This window comes from Cynara cardunculus (genome assembly GCF_001531365.2).
Source record: "Cynara cardunculus var. scolymus isolate 2C chromosome LG 7, CcrdV1, whole genome shotgun sequence".
NCBI lineage: Eukaryota > Viridiplantae > Streptophyta > Magnoliopsida > Asterales > Asteraceae > Cynara > Cynara cardunculus.
This window is the reverse complement of record NC_037534.1, coordinates 7,130,702-7,157,338: the sequence shown is the minus strand read 5'-3', so window position 1 is coordinate 7,157,338 and position 26,637 is coordinate 7,130,702. Positions and strand designations below refer to the sequence as shown.

General features: G+C 34.0%; 2 protein-coding genes and 2 non-coding genes across 5 annotated transcripts; 2 read left to right on the top strand and 2 right to left on the bottom strand.

Annotated features, from left to right (window-relative positions):
- The first annotated feature begins 472 nt into the window (after window positions 1-472).
- On the top strand, window positions 473-10,068 carry LOC112515281 (alpha-glucosidase-like). The gene is made up of 5 exons (XM_025121999.1): window positions 473-806; window positions 5,776-6,473; window positions 6,874-7,104; window positions 7,686-8,332; window positions 9,063-10,068. Exons 1-5 carry the CDS (start codon window positions 568-570, stop codon window positions 9,939-9,941), a joined length of 2,694 nt encoding a protein of 897 aa, XP_024977767.1. The 5' UTR covers window positions 473-567; the 3' UTR covers window positions 9,942-10,068.
- LOC112516077 lies at window positions 1,537-1,638 on the bottom strand. Its single transcript, XR_003069594.1, has one exon. It is a non-coding gene; the product is annotated as a small nucleolar RNA R30/Z108 (small nucleolar RNA).
- On the bottom strand, window positions 1,735-1,839 carry LOC112516069. Its single transcript, XR_003069587.1, has one exon. It is a non-coding gene; the product is annotated as a small nucleolar RNA Z107/R87 (small nucleolar RNA).
- A 3,775-nt stretch (window positions 10,069-13,843) lies between the features above and the next one.
- On the top strand, window positions 13,844-22,564 carry LOC112515488 (succinate dehydrogenase [ubiquinone] flavoprotein subunit 1, mitochondrial-like). 2 transcript variants are annotated; one of them, XM_025122338.1, is made up of 17 exons: window positions 13,844-13,966; window positions 14,292-14,459; window positions 15,477-15,564; window positions 15,811-15,957; window positions 16,036-16,176; window positions 16,810-16,895; window positions 16,976-17,068; window positions 17,156-17,219; window positions 17,302-17,445; window positions 18,793-18,980; window positions 19,314-19,488; window positions 19,568-19,738; window positions 20,535-20,604; window positions 20,688-20,808; window positions 20,893-20,930; window positions 21,798-21,931; window positions 22,223-22,564. In XM_025122338.1, exons 1-16 carry the CDS (start codon window positions 13,874-13,876, stop codon window positions 21,898-21,900), a joined length of 1,890 nt encoding a protein of 629 aa, XP_024978106.1. In that variant the 5' UTR covers window positions 13,844-13,873; the 3' UTR covers window positions 21,901-21,931; window positions 22,223-22,564. The 2 variants fall into 2 exon arrangements, with proteins under 2 accessions (XP_024978106.1, XP_024978105.1); XM_025122337.1 differs by lacking the exon at window positions 22,223-22,564 and having other exon boundaries at window positions 21,798-22,137.
- The last annotated feature ends 4,073 nt before the right edge of the window (window positions 22,565-26,637 follow it).

Below are 26,637 nucleotides of genomic sequence, written 5' to 3'. Positions count from 1 at the left end.
AAGCTCACATAAAAGTATCGTTTATTTGTCCAAAATCGTGATTTTAGTTGTATTATGTTTGAATTTCTGTTTAGTTTTATATTGTAATCTAATACATTGTTTGTAATTGGTTCGATTATATTTGAGACATTTAAACTTACATCTTTAAAAAAAAATTGTAATTTACTTTTAATTATAAAAACTAGCATATTGTAATTTTTTTCAGATCGATTTCGGGTTCGATTATAACCAACGGTGAAAAAAATGATTTTTACCATTAACGGGTTCCCCAATAGAGATCGGGGAAACCACGGGGACCCAATGGGGATCCCCGATAAGATCCTCCGATAAGGATCGGGACGGTTACGAGGACGGTTTTAGCTATCGGTTTCGGAGATAAAGATACCAATACCCGATCCGTTGCCATTCCTATCGGAATTCAGACATGTGAAACAAAACTAAGCATTTTATAACAAGAACAACTAATGAGTGGTGGTGAATGGACTTTGATGTTGATTTATATTCAGGGACAAAAAAGGGTTACCTCCACAAGAGATAAAATGCGGCAACGCAGATGCCTATGAATCTATGAAGACTCCATCGGAAACAATGGCATCAATCATCGCACTTATACTGTTGATACTACTCTCGATTGATCGGAAAACCATCGCTGATAACTATAACCAACCGGAACCGATTGGTTATGGATACTCCCTCAAATCTGTCGCCATCGGTCCGTCGGGAAAATCATTGACCGCTGATCTGCAACTCAACAACAAGTCTTCGTTGTTTGGACCTGATATCGATGAGCTTCACCTCTTCGCAAGGTATTTCTAATTCCGTCAAATCCCAATTTAATTCCTGAAATCGAGTACACGTGTGCTTCAGATTCTCTGTTCTGCTTAGTTTTTCCGTTTTTGAACACAACCTCCACACTGTTGAAATTCATCATACTTTTCCGTTCGTTACACACAGTATACAGTGTGGATGAAGGATCTTAGATAACAATCTAAGAGGTTATCAATGACTTAATGAGTTTAATGGGTTAACGGGCTTATTCATTCAGTCAAAATGTGTTTACTTAGGGCTTATACACACAAAAATGAACTTGTTCGCATTGTCCAGGTTCAGGAAGAAAAAAACAACCCTACCCCTTCACACATCCTTCATTGTTTACGCCTCCTTAGATCCCATCTTAGATTTTGCTTTTTGATTTTCGTTTTCGTTTTCGATTCAATAACTGCATCTCCTTCCCAGATTCAAGAACTCGATTTTGTTTTCATTTTCTGATCTCGTTTTCGTTTTTCGCTTTCGATTCAAGAACTCGATAATAAATTCTCAATACGAAATCGTTTAGCAAACTCCAATTTCTGTTCGAAATTTTATGCGATTACGAACTGGAAGGTAATCCCATCCCAATCATTCGAGTAGGAGCAGAAATAAAATGGAAATTTTCATTACAAAATCGAAGAGACGTTCAGAGTCAAGAAAAACAACAATAACCTAAATAATTAGGAAAATTGAAGAGATTTTCAAAAGTATGATTGGCAAAGAACATTACTCAGAAGGCATGAAGTTCAATTTGGTTCGATTCTGCCAGCAGAGTTTCCTCAACTTTTAAATCAGAAGAGGGAGCTTTGTATCCTCATCGTAACATCCTTCATTTTCCAATCAAACTCAATACTTCAAAACACAGATCACAAACCACAAACAAAATAATGAAAACAAAACAAAATTCGTTGATTTGTAAGAGAAGATCGCTCAGTTCAGCGGGATTATCGACACGCAAACAAATCTCTAAAGAGAGATGACTGCATTCCGGTCTGTTGAGCTTGAATTTTCCGAGTCATCACCGCGATCACTCTTAACAATTTGATTTAAAGAACCCAAAAAGGTAAACAACAGAAAACTAATCAGATTTAAAACACCTAAGCAAGAAGAAGGTGGAACAGAGGCGGCGATGGATCAGTGTATGGAACAAATGGATGGCTTGTATGGGTGCATAAATAAGTTATCAGATTAGGGTTTAATCGACTGTGGTTGGGTTTTCAAGACGGCCCATTAGCGTCTCGGTTCAGATTGTTCATACTGATTTAACAATATTTATTTTTTATTGAAATTTATCATTTTTATCTTTCAGATTGTTAGTTCAGTAAAAAAAAAGTAAATAATAATAAAATTTTATTTAGACAGATAAATTTATCTACACGGAACATAATGAAAATTTTAGTAAGCAACCCCTAAGGGTGAATATGGTATAAATCGAGAATTTATTGGGTGTGATTCGCTTTATCGGATGAATATAGTAAAAATCGAGAATTTTACTAGGTAACAGGCATGGTAACGAAATATAATGATTTTGAGATATTTGGATTTTGTGAATAGATTGGAATTGGAAATATTTGAATTTTGTTTGGTTTGTAAAATTTATAATGAAACTGAATTTATTTTTATAAGTAATTTATAAAAATAAATGAATTATTTTTATTAATTGATTATTATAAGACAAATGTTTTTAATATATTTTAAAACATTATTATATATAGATTTTAGGAAAACCCGTAAAATACCAACCACCTTTGTAGATTTCAAAATCATATTTTTGTAGGATAGTTTATTATCTCTGAACAATAGCAGACCCAAGATTTTTGCCGAACAGGTGTACCTTTAAGGTGGATCAAAGTCAAGCAAAGTCATCCGACTTTAGCCAAATCCATACAAATCCAATCCAATTCATTCTTGTATGGAAACAACCTAATTTTTTATCTCGGTTTTTTGGTTGATATTCCTTGTATTTTTTAATATCCCCGAGCACCTTTAAAGTTTAACGGAAGCACCTTTCGTACCCCAAAAATTTTATACTTATGAAAATAAGTTGAACGAGTGCATGGGACCTTGCTTGAGGCTTAATAGTCCCACCCTACCTGTGAGGGAAATGACTCTTACTGGTTAGTGCTTATTAGGTAAAAAACGCTTACAAATAATCAATTTTGATGACCAAAAATGTTACTTAACTAAAATAAGGTGGTCACTCTTGCCGTGAAAAAACTTACTCGGTAAACATTTAGTAAACCACACTAAGTTTGATTTTGGCTTTTTAGATGTGATTTTCAAATTATATCTGATCTTTTAGTTTGACATCTCAGAGTTATCTTTGGCAAAATAATAAACTATATGGTAATGTAAAATAACATATAAATTATGTAAAAAAAATTAATTGAAAAACTATAAGTGTAATGAGCGATAAGAATAATGCTAAAAAGTCGTTTTAATGGAGTTTAAAAAAAAACCAGTTTGTAACAAATTTAAAAAAGGAAGTTAGCTTATGATTGCTAATATGGGTGAGCATAGGCGGGTATCCGCCCTATTTGACATGAACCGGAACCGGTTATAGTGGTTCTTGAATTTTTGGAACTGGAACCGCCGGGAACCGGTTCCGGTTCCGGGTACCCGCTTTCTAAAATATTAAAATTTTGTTATTTAAAAATAAAAAATAAAATATTGCCAAAACACTAAATAAATAAACAATAATACAAATTATACAAAATAATAGTTACAAATATTGTTTAACGATTACAAATCATAATAGACTAATAGTAAACGTTGAAAGTTTAACGATTACATACTATAATTGTAAATATTGAAAGTTTAAGTATTACATACTACGAATCCAATTAAACACACAATTTGAAAAAATACGAATCATTTTATCTCAAATTCTGAATCTCGTTTCAACTTCTTGCGTACCCATCGCATCCTCAAACTCGTTTGGTACCTGTGAATTCTGATGGAGGGAAGGAGGGGAGAGCCAGGGTTACTGGGTTAGATGACGGCGAGTCGTATGGAAGGAACTATGAAGATTCATGTAACCTAATTTAAATTTGGTATTAAAAATTTAATTATTTTTTTATTGAAAAATACCGGGTACCCGGCGGGTAACGGTTCTGAAAAATTAAGAACTGGAACCGAAATCATTCTCAATCGGCTCCGTATTTTAAGAACCAGAACCGACGGTTCCGGTTTCGAAAATAGGTACCCGATTCCGCTGCTTACCCCTAATTGGTAAACATGATCCATCATTAATCAATCCATAGAATCAACTCTCGAATAGTTGAAGTACTACCGTAACATGCAATAAATTTTTGGTTTTGACGATACCTTTAATTAAACATTTAATATGGTCGACTTTCTTAAAATTCTTATGAAAAGAGAAAAAAATGCAATTTTTATCACCAAGTATCCAAATATTAACAAGACACGATATTTATCGACTTGTATTGATTTATCATCGTTAAATATTTACAGAAGTAGATGACATAGTTTCAAATTAGAAATAGGTTAAATAGAGCCATTTATCAAATGCTCATTGGATATGTGTTTATCGATAGTAGTCATCACTCTCAGTTGTTTTATGGGATAGCATTTTTCACTTAACGACGTTAGTTAGGAACCGTTATGAAAGACTAACTGATCTTTAAACAAACTATAGGGACCAGAAGTGTAATCTGCTCTAAAATTTAATGTGATTCACGTTTTTTAGAAATATTTTATATATCCATCACAAATCAAATATCTTAAAATAAAATACATATTAAATAAAAATATTTTTTTTGAAGTATATAATATTTATATGCGACAAATGTAATAAATAAACTCACACACCTTCCTCATCTATGATGAGGTTTGAATCCCTGACCTTCTAGAAGGCCAAGGGCTACGATACCGCTAGGTCACAGGCCCTTTGGTTTATATTTATTTGTTGTAGTGATGGTTTTTCTTACTTGTTAGAATAATTAGTGTCTTTTAAATATTAATTTATTAATTTTTATTTTGTTGTTATTTGAATTATTTGTGGTTTGACTAAACATAAATAATCTCACGTTAACCGCACTTAATCTTCAATATTTTGCTTACATATTTTAATTCTCAACTCAAAAGATATGTGACTTTATCTTGATTACTTTTTTTTTTAAACTTGAGATTTTTGTAACGCTAATTTTTTTGTGAATCTAATAGTTTTAATTAATATAAATATTTTTATTGATATGTACTTCATTTTAAGAAATTTGATTTGTGATTTCAATAATAAAATATTTTTTTAATAAAAAAAAAAACTCGTGTATCATATTAAATTTTAGATAGATTATAAGTTTGTTTCTTATAGTTTGTTCAAAGACCGATTAGTCCTTCATAAGGACTGCTAACTAGCTTCGTTAAGTGGAATGACAATGGATATTATGAAAATAAAAAGTTAAGGACCATCAATGTAGATATTTTTTTTAGAAAACAATTCCAAATTTTGAACAAACCACATGAACTACCGGTGTAATTCACTCTTTAAATAATTATTTTTTAAGTTGCTTTTGCTTATGATTATATAAAAGTTAGGGCATTTGTGTTAGCAGTTTAATGAGTGTAATAAGACTCGTAGCTTATTTAGTCATCTGTAAAATGCATGTTTTGGTAATTGGTAATGATATAATAAATTGCTTATCCAATTAGCTTTTAGAAGAAAATTTTACACAGAAAGTCAAGTTTCTCTTAAATCTTCCACTCCCAACTAAAAAGTGAGTTTTTTTCGATCTATAAAACATTATCGTTTCTAAGAAATATATAAAACTGTATTATAAAATTGACAGAGACAAATAATAAAACGAAATATTAATATCAAAATATATCTTGTTGTATTACTAGAGTACTCTTCTAGTCATGTTTAAAGAATTCCTATTTATTTTATTTTGAAGTAATAAATTTTATAAAATTAATGACATGACCCTGTTTATATTATTTCAAAAGCTTCGAAACAGTTGATCGTTTGAGGATTCGAATCACAGACGCAAAACGCCAAAGATGGGAAATTCCAACCCACATTCTTCCTCGCCCATCGCGAACTTCTTCCGTGCCCCCAAAATCCCACCAACAGATTCCGGCTAACTTCTTTCTCTCAGATCCCACCTCCGATCTCATCCTAACCATCTACAACACCACCACCGCCACAACCACCCAATTCGGATTCACCGTCGCTCGTCGCTCTACTGGCGATATACTCTTTGATACCTCTGCCACTGTTCTCATCTACAAGGATCAATACCTGGAACTAACATCTTCACTTCCGGCTGACCGGTCCTCCATTTACGGCCTTGGGGAGCATACCAAACGTTCCTTTAAATTAACACATAATCAGACGCTAACCCTTTGGAATGCCGATATTRGAAGCGMGAWMCCTGATCTCAATCTATATGGATCACATCCGTTTTATATGGATGTCCGATCGCCGGATTCTGATGGTAGAGTGTTGGCGGGTACCACTCATGGTGTCTTGTTGCTCAATAGCAACGGGATGGATATTGTGTATAATGGTGATCGTATCACGTATAAGGTAATTGGGGGTATTATCGATTTCTATATCTTTGCTGGGCCGTCGCCGGAATTAGTCATGGATCAATACACTGAGTTCATCGGCCGGCCGACTCCCATACCCTATTGGTCCTTCGGTAAGTTAATTTGCAATTTCTACATTCATTCATAGGGTTTTAATATTGAACTTATTCATTTCCAATTTGAAATTCACATGATCTGTTTACCCTTTTTTCCTCTTTAATGTCTAGGAATCCATAGTTCTTGAAGGTGAACATGAATGAAACCTTTTATGAATTGTGACCTGTATGTAGGGTACTATAAGTTAATATTTAATTGCTTAGTTGGCAAAAGGGCGGAGCTACATTGCTCATATACACAACAGGTTCAAGTTCGAAGGCTTGAACCACTCCACTAGCCTCAATCGCTAAGTCGACTCTGAACATGTGGTTCCCGGGGGCCGGGTTCCGTGTAGGGCCGTTCGCGGATGCCAGTATTCAACCTTTTGCTCAAATATTCATTTGCTTATGGGTACAGGGTTCCATCAGTGTCGATGGGGTTATAAAGATGTTGATGCTCTTGAGGGTGTTGTTGCTGGCTATGCAAAAGCCAAGATCCCCCTGGAAGTTATGTGGACAGATATAGACTATATGGATGCTTATAAAGATTACATATTAGACCCCATCAATTTCCCCTTGGATAAAATGTCAGCATTTGTTCAAAATCTTCACCAAAATAATCAGAAATATGTACTCATATTAGATCCAGGTACTGATTTCTTTCTTTTCTTCCATGCACAACTTTTTATTATATATACCATTCTATGTGAAAAATTGCACAACATCCCTCACTGCAACAAAATGGACGACAAATATGTCTAAATGTTCTAATAAACTGTTTCATAAAACTTTACACATAGGACCAAACAATTGTGCGTCATATGTAAAAGTGTTACAATAGGATGTTAACATGTATTTGAGCATCCTAAAAACATGTTTGAAATAAAGTGTCTTATTAGCTTTTTATAGGACCCCTTGTTTTTATTTTATAAGAGTTTTTCAAATAATGTCATATAAAAAGACTAATATGGCGCTTCATTTGGTATCTTAAAAATTTGTTAGGATGCCAAAAAGCGTACTATCACCTTTAAAAGGGACACCCAGTTGTTTGGTCCTATAACCGTAGGTTCTATAATGCAATCCATTAAGATACATAGACATATTGCTCGTCCTATAAAGCCGATCTTGTTGCAGTGCCTATAAAGATTGTTGTTTGAAATGTTACAATGGGGTTGCTTTCAAGTAAAGCTTGTATATTACTCTAATGGTATTAATGTTCTTTATGGGTAGGCATCAGTGTTAATACGACCTACAAAACTTACATAAGAGGACTGCAAGCAGATATTTATATAAAGCGCGATGGTATACCTTATGTAGGTGAGGTTTGGCCTGGTATTGTTAATTTCCCGGACTTTTTGAATCCAAAAGGCGCAACCTTTTGGGGAGATGAGATCAAAAGGTTCCGTGATCTTCTACCCTTTGATGGCATCTGGCTTGATATGAACGAAGAATCCAATTTCATATCCTCCCCTCCATTTCCCTTATCTAAACTCGATAATCCTCCCTATAAGATTAACAATTCAGGTGTCCAAATGCCCATCAATAATAAAACTGTGCCTGCAAGTTCTCTTCATTTTGGCAACATCACCGCCTATGATGCCCATAACTTGTATGGATTTTTGGAGGCCAGGGCAACGAAAGAGACGTTGATCAAAATAACGGGCAAACGGCCATTTATACTTTCTAGATCAACATTTGTTGGATCTGGGATTTATACAGCACATTGGACCGGAGACAATGCTGCAACATGGGATGACTTGGCGTACTCCATTCCAAGCATCTTGAATTCTGGGTTATTCGGGATTCCAATGGTTGGTGCGGATATATGTGGTTTTTCAAGAAACACTACTGAAGAACTATGCCAGCGGTGGATTCAGGTATAATGTTCGTGAACCTTTTGACTTCAACAAATATTTGAATGCACAAAGCAAATATTCTCTTCGTCCTAAAATAAGTGTCCATTCTATTTTAGTTTGTCTTAAGATATGTATCTGCTTTCAAAAGTAGGTGTCTGCCTTCCAATTATACCCTTGATCATGAGATGAAGAAATTAATTACTCCCTCTTTTATTAAGGGTAAATTTGTCATTTAATTTAAAAAGTGTTATAATTACACATATCTAAAATTGTGTCTTTTTCGTTGTGGACATATATTTTGGGAAAAGGGAGTATGAGATTTCAAGAAGTAAAATAGTTCAGATTTCAAAATGTAATATTTTGAGGTTTTTTTCGAAAGTGAACATATGGGTACTGTTGATTTCATCGACTTTGTTTACATTGCCTAGACATGGACCATCAAACCTGTGTACATGTAGCAATCTCTTTTCTCTCTAAAAGGGCTCTTTCAGAGAGAGATTCAACGATATTCTACATATACTCATATGGTATCATAGCCACATAAACCACATCTAGGGACCCAACAAACTATTTCACCTCCATTCTAGGGGGTACTGTCTAGTCTTCATTTGAGGGGGCTGTTGGAGTCCCATATCGGTTAGACTCAGACAGAGATTCAAAAGGGCTCATCTAGAAAGAGATTCAAAAGGGCTCATCTAGAAAGAGATTCAAAAGGGCTCCATGTATTCTAACAGACATTTTTAATTCACAGCTTGGTGCTTTTTATCCGTTTTCAAGGGACCATTCCGACAAGGAGAGCACAAGACAAGAGCTTTACCTTTGGGATTCTGTAGCTGCAACATCTCGAAAGGTCCTTGGCTTGCGCTACCAAATGCTTCCTTACTTGTACACATTAATGTATGAGGCACATTCGAAGGGGACTCCCATCGCACGACCTCTATTCTTCTCATTCCCTCAAGACACCAAGACCTACGATATTAGCACACAGTTTCTCCTTGGCAAAAGTGTATTAGTGTCACCCGTTTTAGAGCCAAAAACAGTCTCGGTTGACGCTTACTTCCCATCTGGCAACTGGTTCGACCTATGGAACTATTCTAATTCGATCAGTGTGGACTCCGGGACTTATGTTAGGCTCGATGCACCAGCTGATCATATAAACGTTCATATCCGTGAAGGGAACATATTAGTTTTACAAAAAGAAGCTTTAACGACAAAGGCCGCTAGGGAGACGCCATTTCRYTTGCTGGTTGTGGTTAGYCGCAGTGAGAATAGCACCGGTGAGGTCTTTCTAGACGATGGGGAGGAAATCGAATGTGGTGGGGAAGGTGGGAGGTGGACGTCCGTAAGATTTTCCAGCCAAGTTGTGGGGAAAAAAGCAATGTTAAGATCGGAGGTTGTGAATGGAGATTATGCGTTGAGTCGAAGGTGGATTATTGAAAAGGTGACGTTTATTGGGTTGGAAAATGTTTCAACCACGAAGGGTTTTCTGCTATGTCGGAATGCGAGAGCGGGAGTGTGTAGCGGAAGAGTAACGGTTGGTGGCGGTGGTGGGCGGTTTGGTATGGCAGAGATCTCGGGTTTGTCTTTGTTGATAGGGGAAGAGTTCGATTTAACGTTCAACCTTGACTAATAATTTCGTTTTTGCCACCTTCAACCCACTGTCAGATCAGGAATATACTGAGTTTGTTGATATAATGTTGTACTATCTATTTAAAAAACTCGTATATTAATAAAAATAAGAGTAAACGTTGGTTTGCTAAAAATTACTATTTTCGTTCCTAATCTTTTGAATATAAAAGTTTGAATACATTGCAAAATACAACCGCCACTCCGTCAAGCATAAGTGGATAACGGGGATTTTTTAAGCATAGTCAATGGGACGAAAAATATATTAATTAGAAACTACAAGGATGAAAATTGTAATTTTTAAAACATAAGGGTTAAAATAACAATTTTCACAAACACAGGGATGAAAACAAAAACAAGTTAGAAACCATAAGGACTAAAACCATAAATTTAAAAACACATGGATGAAAAACTGAATAACTGATAAGATTCTTGGTTTTTATCATATTCATCCGGTAAAGTAATGTGGCTTGGTAACTGCTTACTTTGATAAGTGTTTGGTAAACGACTCATAAATCTAAATTTTGTAATGCATTGGAGTGTTTTATCGGTAAGGTGATTTGGACCAATTTATCAGATTTTGATATTATTAATCATTTCGTGCATCGTCGTGTTATAAATGTGCTGACTAAACCTATTGATAGCAGAGTCATCGTGGTTGTATTTTTGCTTTGAAAATGTGTCATTTACTTAACACCGTTAAAAGAGAAGAGAAATCTCTTTAACTTTTGCACTCTATGAATTCAAACCTTAATCAACATAATCACCCAATGCTTTCCGACAACATAATCTACATAACCAAAAGTTGCACAACAACATACATCATTCCGAATTAGTTTTCGAACGTAATTGCATTTCATCACTTTTAGACCCATTTCACTGTTAATTGTTAATACCAGATATACACTTTAGACTAAAGACTCATCGGAATGATAACAACCCTTTTAGTTTTTTTCATGCATGATCCGAAAGACAATTCTAGGTTTTGTGGTTTTGAATGTGGTTTAATTATGTAATTTACAAGTTCACCATAATTGTTATTGACCCAATGACTCCTGTAATTTGTTTGTTTATATTCTTAAATAGAGTGTCTTTTGTATAGATCCTGAATTAAATTATGACTGTAAATTTGTTGAATTTTAGAAAGCATTTGTGAAGTTTAATGTTCGTACAAGTGAATAACCTTTAGGGTCTATTGTTTTTGAGAGGATATGAAGGTTATTCGCTTGTTCTTCTTATAGGAAAAGTAAGCTTCGTAAATGCTTTATGAAATTCAACAAAATTATAATGGCTTGAAGTCAACCTCCATGGCCATAAGGGCTTTGACAACGTTTGGATTCAAACCTGGAGTAGATGAGACTTTCCACTACATCCCTTGAAGTTTAATCATTGTACCACAACCCAAATGATTATTAAACAGTAATTTCCTAATATCAGGTAATGAACAATTTTATTGTATTAAACCAAATACCATTAATATTTTATATTTCAATCTCAATCCGTTATTAACCCCAACCAAGCATGAATCACACCTTAATTGGTCAAATATAAAAATGGTGGATGGTTAATAATTAAGAAAATAATAGCCGTCTCCTTTTGGTCGTGATTCTTTCATGAGTGGGTGCACAACTGCTCACGCATTTCACAATCTGAAACTAAATCAAAACAATTTTTTAAGGGTATTTTTTTAAAGTATATAATATTCATATACGTCAAATGTAACCAATAAACTCACACATCATCCTTCTCTATGGTGAAGTTTGAATCTCTGACCTTTTAGGAGGCCAAATATTACGATATTGTTAGGCCAGAGGTCCTTTAGTGCAATATTTTTTTCTTTCTATTGAACCAAAATAACTAAATTCCGTAAGTGTCAATTTTACAATTTGTCAAATATACTTTTTTGAATTAAATATGACTCTTGTGATGTTGACTTGCGAAATGAACACGATCGCTTGTAAAAAATGTAGTTTTGACCCTTGGTGGCGTGCCGAATGACTCGTTGCAATCATATTTTACTAAAAGATACATTTTGTAAGTTGCGAAATGGGCATTTGCAAAATCTTTCCTATTTTGGTTCGTACAAGAAAAAAATGAGGTAACAAGTGAAGAGGTTTGTCGAAGATGACAAGTTTGGTAAAAACATACATTATCTTAAATATAATTAATTCTTTAATCAAACGAATCATACAGAAAAATGAGTAATTAATTCTCTTTATTTTGATACCCATATCGATATATCTTTTAACCTAGTTTTCAAAATCTCGGTCACCAATATATCTGTATCTGGACATATTCATACTAACACATTTACTAGCATATACACAATTAATTAAATCTCCATATTTGAACTCCATAAACACTTCCAAATACTATCATAAGGTTCAAGTTCGAAACCTACACAAGACCTATTGGAACCCTTTAAGGCCTAAATCTAGCCTCACTCGTTGAATTAACTTTGAAATGCCTCAGCACATGTGATTTTGTATGGGGCTGATCGGAATTGTCGGTAATCAACATTTTGCTCAAATATTATCATAAGCGTTGTGCGCTATTTATACGACAAAATATGTCATAAAACTGATAACCACCCGAAGTCTCACTTACTTTCTCAGAACAAGATGGACTGTAGAATAAAATAAGATATAAATCAAAATCGAAGGTTCAGGTCTCACCTTTAGAAATAAACTGCATTGAACGAATACACTTCTCATTTAATACTCCATTAATTTACTAATTAGTACTTTATATAATATAATTATATTTTGATCTCTGTAAATAAGTTATATTATGTAATTAGTATAATTTTTAAGAGCAATTAAGTGTATAATCATGAATACAGTTCCATTGATGTAATTGACAATTTTTTTTAATTATTTTAATTTTTAGTTATACATTTTTAAGAAATTGTTGAAGAGTTATAACCGTAGTAAGTTTCGTTTTTTGATTTGTTTGTCATGTTTTAAATCATTTAAAAATAATTAGTTTTTAAAGTAAATTAAATATATAAAAATCAAATCCATTAATACTTAAATATAAACCTAATTTATAATATATCTATACTACATCAACAAACATTTAAACCAAAGTCTTAAGTACAAGTATTTAAGCACAAGGTACAACCATTTTATTAAGAATTTCAAAAATTTCTTAATTACAACCCATAAAGCATTATGTACAAGTTTTTAATACAACACCATCAATATCATCCAAACCGAAAGTCTTAGTTTTGCTTTATTCTTTCCATCTCCATTTCCTCCCCTTTTTAGCTTTAGACCTAGTAAAATCATCTTCCTAAAAATGTTTCATGGTCTCAGTTTTTGGAGGTTTTCTCAGACTTCAACTAAATTTAAATTCAAATTTTTGTAATGAGTTCTAAGTATATGGGTTTAGAAACTCAATATGTGTGCAATTATTTTTTCATTCGGTTATGTTTATACACCATATTAACCATCAAACTTTATATATTAGTTGACTTGCAAAACAACTACATAAACTTATAATTCAAGGATAAACTAATGTTTCAGAATTGTGATTCACCCGCTGCATCACACGGATATACCACTAGTACTTACATAAGTAGCTTCTAAAAACTCTTAAACTTAGTTTTTAATAAATAAGAATATATAAACCTTAAATTAAATATTTGAACATTTGTTTGATAACTACTTTTTACATTAGCCACGTTGCACTTTAAAATTGAGAATGCCCATTTTCCCCCTATATTAGGACACACAAGGGCATTTTGGTAATTAAAAGAGTAAAGCAGGGGCTGTTCTGGTATAGCTGCTAACTTTTGTTACAGTTCATCTTCTTCGTTAGCAAGCGGGCCTCATATCTCTGCCATCTGCCACTCTCTCTTCCCCTTCTTAAAACCAATAGCGATACATTTAGATAGATACAGTGATACACACACACACACACATAGAGAGAGAGATGTGGCGGTGCGTGTCACGTGCGATTCGCATTCCTTCCCGGAGATCCACCTCCGGCGACTTTCTTTCACGCAGATTCTTCTCTTCTGAATCGGTATTCTCTTATTAATCTATGTTTGTGTTATTATTTGTTTTGATATAGTCGAAAGTTAGGTTTTCTTGTGGAGCTGAGATGGATCTACGACATAATCGTATTCCAATCATCATGCAATTTTTTTTTTTTCATTTTTTAGTTATCGAAGCGTCTTTTAGTTTTGATCGTATGTAATTCATTAACTTTTTGTCAAATTAATGATAATTTTCTTGATAGATTGTTGATCTTATGTAATTTGATTACCACACCGAGAGTTTTGAGATTTACTGTGTTTGGAATGTGTGCGTGTTCTTTTTAAATCGTGATTTTGGATGTCCCTAAACAGAATGTGGGGCGGTCAGCATATACAATAGTTGATCATACATACGACGCGGTTGTGGTTGGAGCAGGAGGTGCTGGTCTCAGAGCTGCGATAGGGCTATCTGAGCATGGATTTAATACTGCTTGCATTACCAAGTTGTTCCCAACACGCTCTCACACTGTTGCAGCGCAGGTTTGTGGTCTTTTTCTATATATTTAGTTCTATTTCTGCAGATAGCGTTGTTTATATATTTGATAAATTGACACAAAAAGTTTGCAACTTTACATTCTAGGTTTTATGTGATCCTACAAACCTCTTTTAACAATCGACTTATTTAGCCTTAGGGATTAGAAGCAAAAAAGTTGGGTAAGTAATGAAGGAAAGGACGACTAATCACATGACTTGGAAACCCATCACTTCTTTTCACGTTGCAATTTGAATAATTGGCCCATCATCACTTTTTCCTTTCTACCAAATAAGTAGTTTTAAGTCTAGATTTATATGTTACCACACTAAGAGTTTTCTGAGATCTCCAATTGCAAACATGACACTTCTTTATGAAGTGGTCATTGTAATTTTATTTCCTTTTGGAACTTGAAAGAGGACTCTAATGGCCCTAGATCTATTGCCACCATAAAAGCAGTTAAAAACTCGTCTAATGTGCCAAGTGATCTATTGATAAAATCGAAGACCATTTTTCATTAAGATATCATATAGAAATTTATGATTGAAGGCTGGTGTTTCAAAGCATGCTCCCATACAATTATATCATTCTCAGGTCTTTACTTTGCCTTGGGATCTTGAATTATGACCCATAACTAGCAGTAAATTATGGTATACATTGGGGCCACACTCTTTTCTCTGTCACCTTAGTAACTTATTGAGTTATTGTCCATAAATAATTTTACATTATAGAAAATAATTATCCCTCGAATTATGATGAATTGTTGCACTAAGCCCCGACATCTCTTGAGCTAAAAGCTTTGGTCGTTGACAATGTAATGTGGTTACAGTAAGATAACGAAAAGTTAAGGACTCCCACATCAAATGCTTGTCCTGTTTCCAAGCACATGTACGCTGCCCTTCCTTGATGTAATCAAGTTAATTTCTAATACTGGGTTGGATGCATTTCTTTTCTCAAGTAAGTTTAGCTTATTTCCATTTATATGATAAAATCTCAGTTGAGTTGCATTTTTTAAATGCATGCAGGGTGGTATAAATGCTGCATTAGGAAATATGACCGAGGATGACTGGAGGTGGCACATGTATGACACAGTTAAGGGAAGTGATTGGCTAGGTATTTCTCTTTACAGATCAAGACTCTTGTTGACTCCTACTGTTTCTTTCTAAGGCAGTACTTGACATGTATGGACTCTATCAAAGTTATGAAGTCCAGTTGATCTGTATTGTGTTGATACATTATTTCAGATTCAGATTGCGTCTGTTCCTCTTTGTTCTCTTTGGACTCATGTTCTATCTCATGAAAAATATTGTTGCAAGAGAATGTTTTATCTTTTCATAACAAAGGTTTGCATTTCTATAGGTGACCAAGATGCTATCCAGTATATGTGTAGAGAAGCACCAAAAGCAGTTATTGAGCTTGAAAATTATGGTTTGCCATTTTCTCGAACTGAAGAGGGAAAGATATACCAACGTGCATTTGGTGGTCAGAGTCTCGACTTTGGCAAAGGTTTGATATGATGGTTCTCTATTGATCAGGTATCAATGGAATCTATCCACATTTAACTGCCTTAATATTATATTATAGGGGGCCAAGCTTATCGTTGCGCCTGTGCTGCTGATAGAACCGGGCATGCATTGTTGCATACATTATATGGACAGGCCATGAAACACAATACACAGTTCTTTGTAGAATATTTTGCTTTGGATCTACTCATGGGTAGTGATGGTATGTTAAACTTTGTTTTTTCGATTAATTTTACAGTCAAATATTGTCGATGGAATAATGCCAGGAAGTCTGGTATTGAATTAGCTTATCCTATTGATATTTACGGTGGAATGATATGCCAGATAGAAGGCTGAAAGTACAATATAGCTTGTACTTACTTTATCTATATGGCATGGTGATGGTTAGACATTCTGTAGTAGCTGGTAGATCATTCTGTCCAAAGAGAAAAGTGGGAAAGTTGTGTTCAACAGCCAGACTTGCTTATAAATTTAATCTCATATTTGAACGTAATGCATCTCTGCATGACAAGGAATTTCTGGTTTTGAACTTTTAGCACCCGACTTTCTTGAAGAAGATAAAATTCTCTCTTGCTTACTATACTCATGAGCATGAAATTTCAAATTATTGCTTCTACAACCATATGAAAGATTGGTCTTTTTCCCTGATGTATCCTCTGATCAACTCAGGGGTCATTGAGACGATTGACAGCCATTTATTAAAGATTTACATCTTTGATCTATCATTTATCATATATGCGCAGGCCAGATCATCAATCTAACTTTATTTTGTGCTTTAATTTGGTTTTTTATATATTTTGAAAAGTGATTTGATCATATAAGTGATTTTTATCAGGTAGCTGCCAAGGTGTTATTGCGCTGAACATGGAGGATGGGACACTACATCGGTTCCGCTCTTCGTCAACAATCTTGGCAACGGGGGTGAATATTTACTAATCGAGCTTTATTTGGTATCTAGATAGGCAATCTCATTATTAACTTATCCCCTTTTTTATTCTCAGGGTTATGGTAGAGCATATTTCTCAGCAACCTCTGCTCATACTTGCACAGGAGATGGAAATGCTATGGTTGCACGTGCAGGCCTTCCTCTTGAGGTATACTAAATCTTATTTCATCATCCCATGGATTTTTCTTGATATTTGGATACAATCAGTATATTTGGCTGTGACTCCTTGTTTCAGGATCTTGAGTTTGTACAATTTCATCCAACTGGTATATACGGTGCTGGGTGCCTCATTACTGAAGGTTGGTGTATTTTTGTTCTCACTATCAATGAGAGATAGCTTGAAGCTTATTTATAACATGGTTTATCTCATGCCTCGTGTAGGATCTCGCGGTGAAGGTGGTATTCTAAGGAATAGTGAAGGCGAAAGATTTATGGAACGATATGCCCCTACAGCAAAGGATCTTGCATCAAGAGATGTTGTTTCAAGATCTATGACCATGGAAATCCGAGAAGGTCGTGGTGTAGGTATGTTTCATGACCAACCTCATCTTAACTGCCAAAAGTGGTTGGTCATTTGTCTGTGCTAGTATAGTATAGAGCATTTGCGAGCGCACTTGTTGAGTTACTTCAATAATATCTGATTATCCCAGAAGGCATACTGAAGTTTCAATTTAAATGTACAATGATATCTTATGGACAAAGGACTCGAGAAGCTGGCTATGAATATTTCAATCTTGTGCAGACAGTGATTTTACAAAATGATAAATTACATGGAATACTGTTTTAAACCAAACTCATGGAATACACATCATTTGGCAACCTTCTAGTGGAAATGAATGAGCTGTATAAAGCTAAGTTTGCATCAGTAGCTCCAATGCTATATCTTTATTTGGCAAGTGGCAACAATACATCTGCAATTGTGGTTTACAATTGCCAAACTCTTCATATTCATCTGCCTTTAATACGAGTAGAAGAAAAAAGCCATGGAAAATTATTTTTCTTGCGAAGTAGACATTGGAGTTCTACTTGCTGCAATTTTTCACTGAAAGATGCATGATTCTCTTAGTGTTTTTTATATAATAAAGACTTAGTAGTCACATGGTAACTATTTTATAATCCCTGTTTAAATACTTCTACCCTTCCATGCATTGTTTTGTTTTTGGAAGAACTTCTCTTCTTTGGCAACTGATTTGGATTGTATGTAAACTTGTTTCTCCGTGTTCTCCTCGATAATTTATTGTTCAAACATCATGACCAAACAATAAGATCTTAAGTTTTTGTTGGTATTCTTTTGAATTTCTATTTTTTCTATGTGATCATATCTAAAGCTCAATCAGGTATAAGAATTCATAATATTATGTAGCAAGAATTGGAAGGACATGTTGTGATCACATTAGTGTGACCTTAATGCCAACCTCTCGCTACTTGATGCCGAGAGTTCTGCAATGGGCTGTCATCTTTTCAAGTTGTTACAATACTAATGCAGAGTGAGTAGTGCATTTAGCGTGTGCGTCTGTGTGCCTGCTGTGACAGGATGTTAGAATATTGAAACAGTGATACTTACGGATTAGGAGATAAAGGTGTAGTCATATGTTGACTGAGGCATTCTTCTTTAGTTCCAGTCACCAAACCCTGTTTACGTTATTAGTTGATCATCAATTATTATTTTGCAACTTCTGCTAGGTCCCAATGGTAAGTATGAACCCATTGCTGTGCCTGTGGTTGAACTTATTCATGGCAATGATGTCCTAACAAAAATATTCTGAAATTTATGTTGGTACACACTATACAAATATGATGCTTGTAGGACTTCATGCCACTTACCAAATCTTGTAGCAAATATATGTACTTAATCGGACTTCCTTTCAATAGGGCCAATGAAGGACCACATTTATCTTCACTTGAATCACCTACCACCAGAGGTTCTCAAGGAGAGGCTTCCAGGGATCTCTGAAACTGCTGCCATCTTTGCCGGCGTTGATGTTACAAAGGAGCCAATTCCAGTTTTACCCACTGTGCATTATAATATGGGCGGGATCCCAACTAATTACCATGGGGAGGTAGATCCTTGTATGCACAATTGTATCATGAATTAGAAATGCACAAAAGCCTGAAGCTCGGCCTGAAAAATACCCCCAGTACCACGCCAGGCCTAAAAGCCCAATCGGGGGCATTTTATTTTCTTTTCAAAAGCCTGAAAAAGTTTGTAAAGCTCAACCTGAAAAAACCCGATCGGGCCTATTTTCACACCCTCAGAAAAGTCCGGGCTCTTCTTTTTGGCTTACTGAAAACGGCGCGGGCCTTGTGCATCTCTATGACATGAACCATGTTCGTTTCAGTGGTAGATGCAAGTTAGAGGACTTATTATTAATCATCACCTTTTCTTATTACAGGTTGTTACCATCAAGGGGAACGATCCTGATGCTATTATTCCCGGACTTATGGCTGCTGGAGAGGCAGCCTGTGCCTCCGTTCATGGTGCCAATCGGCTTGGTGCAAATTCTCTTCTTGATATTGTTGTTTTTGGTCGAGCCTGTGCAAATAGAGTTGCAGAGATCCATAGACCAGGTGATTTTGTCTTGCAAGTTCTGTGCTCATAGTTTTCTAAAAGAAGTGCATCATATGACCTCATGTTGCTGCTGTACAGGGGAAAAACAAAAACCTTTGGAAAAGGGTGCTGGAGAGAAGACTATTGCATGGTTAGACAAGATCAGGAATTCAAATGGTTCACTTGCTACCTCCAAGATCAGGTTGAATATGCAGCGAATCATGCAAAACAATGCTGCTGTATTTCGCACACAGGAGACGTTAGAAGAAGGTACTGCAGATCTTTTTGTGGGCTCACATAATTGCATGGTTTTTTACTGGCCCAATTTGTTCCAGTATTTTCTCTACTTATTTGTGTAACCTTTTTTACTGTTTATGGTTTAATAATCATCTTTTTTACTTTATTTGACCTAAGCTTATCCCTACTTTTCAACTTCTTTCAAGCTTTTTGAAAACTCGGTTTTCACAAAAATATTTTTGCAATCACTTCGTCGGAGCGTCCTCATGAAAATGACAGCTCTATTATCTAGGGTAGAGGACAGATCTGCCTACTTCCCATTCCTAGACCCTACTCCTGAGTGAGACTGAGTGTGTTTGGTTTACATAAATGCATGGTTTTGCATGAAATGGTACCAAACCAAACAAACACAATATATCCCTGGGGAGGGTGAGATGTAGGCTTGACCTCATCCTAAGGAATAGAGTGGCTGTTTCCATGAAGATTCCCGGCTTTGTGCAAAGTGTTCAGAAAAAATGGATAAAGCTTGCTAAAAAAAATTGTGGATAAAGAGCATCAGAAGAATAAGAAAGGAAACTTGCAGTGTTAAATTTTGAAAATTGACTCAGAAGTAAGTGACAAAATTCAAACAAACAAGCAAACAAAACATACAAACTGAAGCCAGTACAAGAAAAACATAACCAAGATAGGAAGGACTGCCCACCCCCTAGTCTAACTTAGGATTCAGGATAACTCTACCCAATCCTCTCTCTCTCTCTCTTAAATAGTACATGTTCATCTAACCTTATGCTCAATAACCTATCACCCCTCTTGTATTTATGTGTTGCAGGTTGCAATCTGATTGACAAAGCATGGGAGAGCTATCATGATGTTAAACTGAAAGACCGAAGCTTGATATGGTAAAGTTTATATGTGACTTTTAACATTTGGTGTTTGATTATACTCCTTTTTCAAAGACATACTAGCTGAACATATATTTCAGGAACTCGGACTTGTTAGAGACCATAGAGTTGGAAAACCTCTTGATTAATGCATGTATCACCATGCATTCAGCTGAAGCTAGGAAGGAGAGCAGAGGAGCTCATGCCCGTGAAGATTTTTCGGTAAGTCTAGATTATTAGGTCTTTCACATTGGTTGTCCTCTTGACGCTTTCTCTCATAAAAATTCAAATTCCGTGCTTTTGCAGAAAAGAGATGATGAGAAATGGATGAAACACACACTGGGGTAACTCTCTCTCTCTCTCTCTCTCTCAATATATATATATATATATATATACACCCACACACACCATCAAACAAGATATGTACATAAGATGAATAATATAACAATATTGTGATAGAAACGTAGTGTAATAGGCAATGTATATAACTTGTGTTTGATTGTTAAAACTATATTTAACAAATAACTGACACTTGTATTGTCAAACTTCAACATATAAATATAACAAATACATTACATGAAAAAGAATCCGGATATCGGTTATTAGTGCATATAATTTGATAGATATATAGATTTTCATATATCCATTTCCAGCCCTAGATCAAATCTTGTGCAGTCATTGCTGATAGTTTCCAACCCGTATACACACACATGCTTGATACTGGTTTCGGCATGGGCAAAATGCATGAAAACGTAACGAATTTTGCCCTTGAGTTTCTATTTAGTATAACAATGATTTTTTTCTCATTTAGTCTAACAAACTTTTGATTCTTCCTATTTTGTACTCATTTTACTTGATAAACAGGTTTTCGGCCTACATTGCATCGGTTGATTTTGATGTGACAATTTTCACGTAATTAAGAATCATAATATAACTTGACATCCATGTCATCAATAACTACAAGATCTACTGGTCAAAGTGGGTACGAAACAGAAAGAATTGAACATTTATTACACGAATTAATAAGAACTCGTCGTTATACTAAATAGGAACAAAGACTAACTTTTTGGGAATTTGGCCTATTATTACAATTGAATAATGGACTGGGTTATCATCCAGGTTGGAAACTTGGATGTTAATGGTTACACTTTACCATATCAGAAAATGATGGATCCTTATTATATAAATAATCGTGGGTTGATCTTATGCAGATACTGGGAGAACGAGAAGGTACGACTAGACTACAGGCCGGTTCACATGAATACTCTCGATGATGAGGTCGAGACTTTCCCACCCAAGGCCCGTGTATACTAAAACCCCCATCTCACAAGAATCCTGCCGACAGGTTAGCATTTTGTTACCACAAATTTTGCTAATAAATTGTTGCATTTCATGCAAACCCTAATAACCTGCACATAACCCGTCTTTATTTGTATCCTTTTCTTTCTAGACTTAGAGCGTACTGCTTTGTATTTTGAATCATGATTTAAGCTTATTGGTTCGACCAGAAGTGGATCCCTGATTGATAACAATAAGATTGCAGTTTTGAAACTTAACAATAATCTCATTGATAGCTACCCTCCCTTCTTTGTATTGCAAAATGCACAAAATAGCAATCTACATTCATAAATTGAAGCATACAAACAAGCTTTGGAGTAAAGAAGGCCTGGGCCCAAACCATCCAAGCCCGTTTAAGAAAAAGAGCCTGTACTTTTTTTGGAGAGCGGATGATTGGCCCAGTAGGGTTTTTCTAAGGCTGGGCTTTTTCATACTTTTGGGCTTTCGAAAAAAATGGCCTGATCGGGCTCTAAGGCATGATTGGGATTCGGTACCGTGTTTGTGCTTCTCCGTCTTCTTTTGTATCGTCGTCTTCCATCATTCATGAGATATTTACGTAACATGGGCTTCATTTTGGTACTTGTGAAGTCTTTTACTCGATTGGATGATAAAGTTGTGATTAATTGGTGTTAGTTTGGTATTTTTGAATGAATTCTGAAATATTTGCTAATTTTTCACCATGTGCGTGATGGTAGCCTCTGTTTCTTAGGGGGCGTTTACCAAACGTTTACCCAAATAGGCGTTTACCAAACGTTTACCCAAATAGGCGTTTACCAAGTCACATTATTACCTTATTGAATGCATATGTCAATACCACGATACTTACCTGGTAAGCGCAAAAGTAAGGATTGAGAGTCTTACCCGGTAAGTGAGGGCGACGGTTTGTTACCATAGTCAGTGCTTACTGGGTACATTGTTGCATATAATGTCGTTTTGGTGGACTAAAATTTTACTTGATAAGTGAGTGATAGTGTTGAATTTTGCTGGTAAACACTTGTTAGGTAAGCGTTTCGAAAACTACCCTTAATCTCAACAAAATTGCAACAATGCAATGGACATTTTCATTCCCTTTACTGCTACTCTACTTTAAGTTTAACCAAGGGGGCCCCAATCGACTTGTCAAGAGATGGGTTAGGACCAAAACTATTCTAAATGACACGTGGACATGCCCGAATATTATAAATTTCATACATAAAGATAAAGAAGGGCTTATCATTTAAGAACCTCATATATTGTGATGATTACGAGAACTACTGTGGTAAAGTATTTGTTTTAGATATTTTTTCATTCTAATGCTAGAATTTAATATGTTCATTAACATATATATATTTCTCATTGTGTTTGTTTCATATATATTTAGTTCATAATGTGAAACTTTTTAGTTATACTTTTTGTTTTAAAAATGCAAAAAAATGTTCATATTGCGAAACAAGTATATGTTTATCAGTACACTAAATGGAAAATTTATCTTGTGAAATGGTACATGATGCAATGTATCGGTTTTTTAAGATTATCACAATTTTATAGGTTCTCAACTGAAGAAATAAATCGCATGATGTCCGAGCAAATTGCAAGTTCTTTCTTTGGTCACGAAATCGTTGCTCAAAGAGCTAAATATCATGATCATTTAAAAATGGTGTAGCCAAATGAAAGTGATAATGTTATTTAGCAAATAAATCAGTTTATTTAGGGGTCGTTTACTAAACATTTACTTGGTAAGTGTTTATTGGATAAATTCTTTTATCGGATGAACATGAGAAGGGTCAAGAATCTTACCCGGTAAGAGCAATAAAAAGGATAAAGAGTCTTATCCGGTAAGTAAGGATGACAATTATTACCTAGGTAAGCACTTATCCAGTAACTTGTTGCATTTAATATGTTTTGATTTACTAAAATCTTATGTATCAAAATAAATTATAATGTTGAATCATAATGGTAAGTAGTTACCGAGTAAACATTTAGATAAACGGCCTCTTAAAATCATCCTTGAAACTAATATATTGTTAGGACAGAAAAGAAAAGAAAAGTTGTAGAAATACAACCTACAGAAATAATTGAATTTACTATTTTTTTTAATAAGATATAATAAACGTACAGACCACAATCAAAATTATTAGATGGACGTTAGAAATCATTACATCTATGATTATGAGAGCAGCTTCCATCATGCTTCCTGTATTTAAATTAATGTTGGAATTTTTTTTTATAAAAATTAGCGTAGGGGGTTATTTTAACATTATTTTTTGGACAAATTGCATGAAAAAGTAAGTTACTTTAACTTGATTTCTATTTTGGGCAATGTACTATCATTTTGGTACCTAAGATGTAAAGTTTTAAATGTTTAAGTACCTAGGTAATCGGTTGAATATTAATTTTTGATTAAGAAAATCTATGTCACTAACCACATCATCAAATAATACTGAGTTGGATACCACATCACTCGTACATCAGCATGATAATTGGTTAATGCTTCAATCTGCTACATGAGTACTTAAATATTTAAAATTTTACATCTTATGTACCAAAATGAAAGTTTTGAAAGTACATTACCTAAAATATGAATCAAGTTAAAGTACGTTATTTTTTCATACAATTTGTCTTTATTTTTCTAACCATTTATCTAGGTGTTATTTTAAGAATTTATTGTGTATTTTAATGGGTATTAGTTACATGTTCTATTTATTAATAAAAATAAAGGAGCTTCCAACATGTAGGGAGTACGATAATGTGGGGAGTCAACCTAGGAATTGCATTGAAGTATTCTTATTTTTAATTAAAAGTTAACCGAATAAGAGTCATCATCCTCAGTTACTGGATGAATCAATATAATTTGGATAATGACATAAATCTATAATAGAAAATTGTTTAAAAAGCTAGACCTAATAAACCCATTATATAAATTATTGAGTTTTGGCTTATAAGTTATATAACGTGCTCATAATTTAGAATTTCACGATTAGTATTTTTTAGAACCGAAACAATACCGCTACATACATGAGCCACACATTCATCGTAAACATTCAAACCCCTTGAGGAATCATCAAACTAAAAGTTCCAATATTATAATTCCAAATCAAGAGGGTGCATTTTGTCACCATTAAAGAAACTACTTTGGTTCCCGATAGAGAGGGATTGGGATTTCATTCCATCAATTATTATAATTTTTTTTGAAGTGTATAATATACGGTAAATAGAACAAATAAAACTCATATGCCCTTCACACTTAAGGCGAGGTTTGAACTCTTGACCTTCTAGAATGTCAAGAACTCACATACCGCTAGGCCAAAGGCCCTGTGGTCAATTATTATAAACTTGCTTGTAATTAAAAGGGCAAATAGAAGTTGATAAGTGAAGAATCCATTGTTAACAAAAAGAACTAACTGCATGCATAACAAACATCCACTATTTTCCAAATTCATCACAAACTCGAAATGAAACCAAAATAATATCCGATAATGTACAAATTGAAATCATATAAAACCAATTGTGTATCACTGTAACAAAGGAGCAATCATTAATGGTCCGTTTGGTTTGTAAGATTGTTTTTTAGGGATTTGGATTTGGATTGGAATGGATTTGAAATTATTGATGTGTTTGGTTTGTAGAATTTGGAATGGAATTGGATTTCATTATTTATAAGTAATTTATAGAAATAATTTATAAAATAATTGAATTACATTTTTATTAATCGATTATTGCAAAACAAATGTTTTTAAGACCTTATTGCATACAATTTTACATAATCCCATGAAATCCTGAGCAGTCTCTGAGAATTTTGAATTCCTATGTTTGAAAGATTTCATTGTTTACATGAGTGTATGTCGATGTTAGGAATGAGGGTGATAATGTGAGACATGATTTTGTGTAATATATGAATGTGCATAGAGAGTAGTGTGTTTTAATAAGTTGTATCAATATAATAATAATTTGTAAATTTGAAAATTATGTAATTTAGTACTAATTATGGGATATAATGCTTAGAACCTATGATCCCAAATTTTATTAATTCACGTGATGTAGCGAGATACATCTCGATTTTAATGTTATATTTTATTATTTGTCTCTGACAATGTTATAATACGATTTTATGTGTTTTTAAGAAAAAAATAATGATTTTATTTTTGAATAAAATATAAATTTGAAGATATTGTAAAGATTTGGAAAAAAAAATATCAAATCAATTATTTAAAATTTCTCATTTTTATGTAATCTTTAATTTATTTTTTTATTATAATTTTTAAGTTTAATAACGAAATAATTTATTTTTGGTTTAATAATTAAATTTTATAAAAATAATAATTAAGTATTTTGTTAGAACTCAATGATTATCCTAATTATATTTTAATTTTTTATATTTAAAATAAGATGTTTATCATGTATTTGATTATGTTTATCTGCAGTTGGTTACACGAATTCAGATATGTAGCTTTAATAAGTTGTACTTACGCACAATCTATTTGTAATCTTGAGTTTTAAGTAATATGCATTAATAAATAGTATTTTACGCATAAAAGTGAGTTTTAAGAGTTTTTGTCAAATTCTTTATAATATAGTATAGATTATGTGTTTTTAAGAAAACAATAATGATTTAATTTTTGAATAAAATATAAATTTGAATATATCATAAAAAAATTTAAAAAAATATATCAATGTTAATGTCAAATCAACTATTTAAAAGTTCTCATTTTTTATGTAATTTCTTTAATTTATTTT

What these genes read in the sequence shown, in the direction of transcription:
- LOC112515488 (XM_025122338.1), top strand. Translation starts at nt 13,874, where the DNA reads ATGTGGCGGTGCGTGTCACGTGCGATTCGCATTCCTTCCCGGAGATCC. An exon ending in CTCACACTGTTGCAGCGCAG is followed by an intron (nt 14,460 to 15,476) that starts GTTTGTGGTCTT and finishes AAATGCATGCAG; the next exon opens with GGTGGTATAAATGCTGCATT. An exon ending in TCTACTCATGGGTAGTGATG is followed by an intron (nt 16,177 to 16,809) that starts GTATGTTAAACT and finishes GATTTTTATCAG; the next exon opens with GTAGCTGCCAAGGTGTTATT.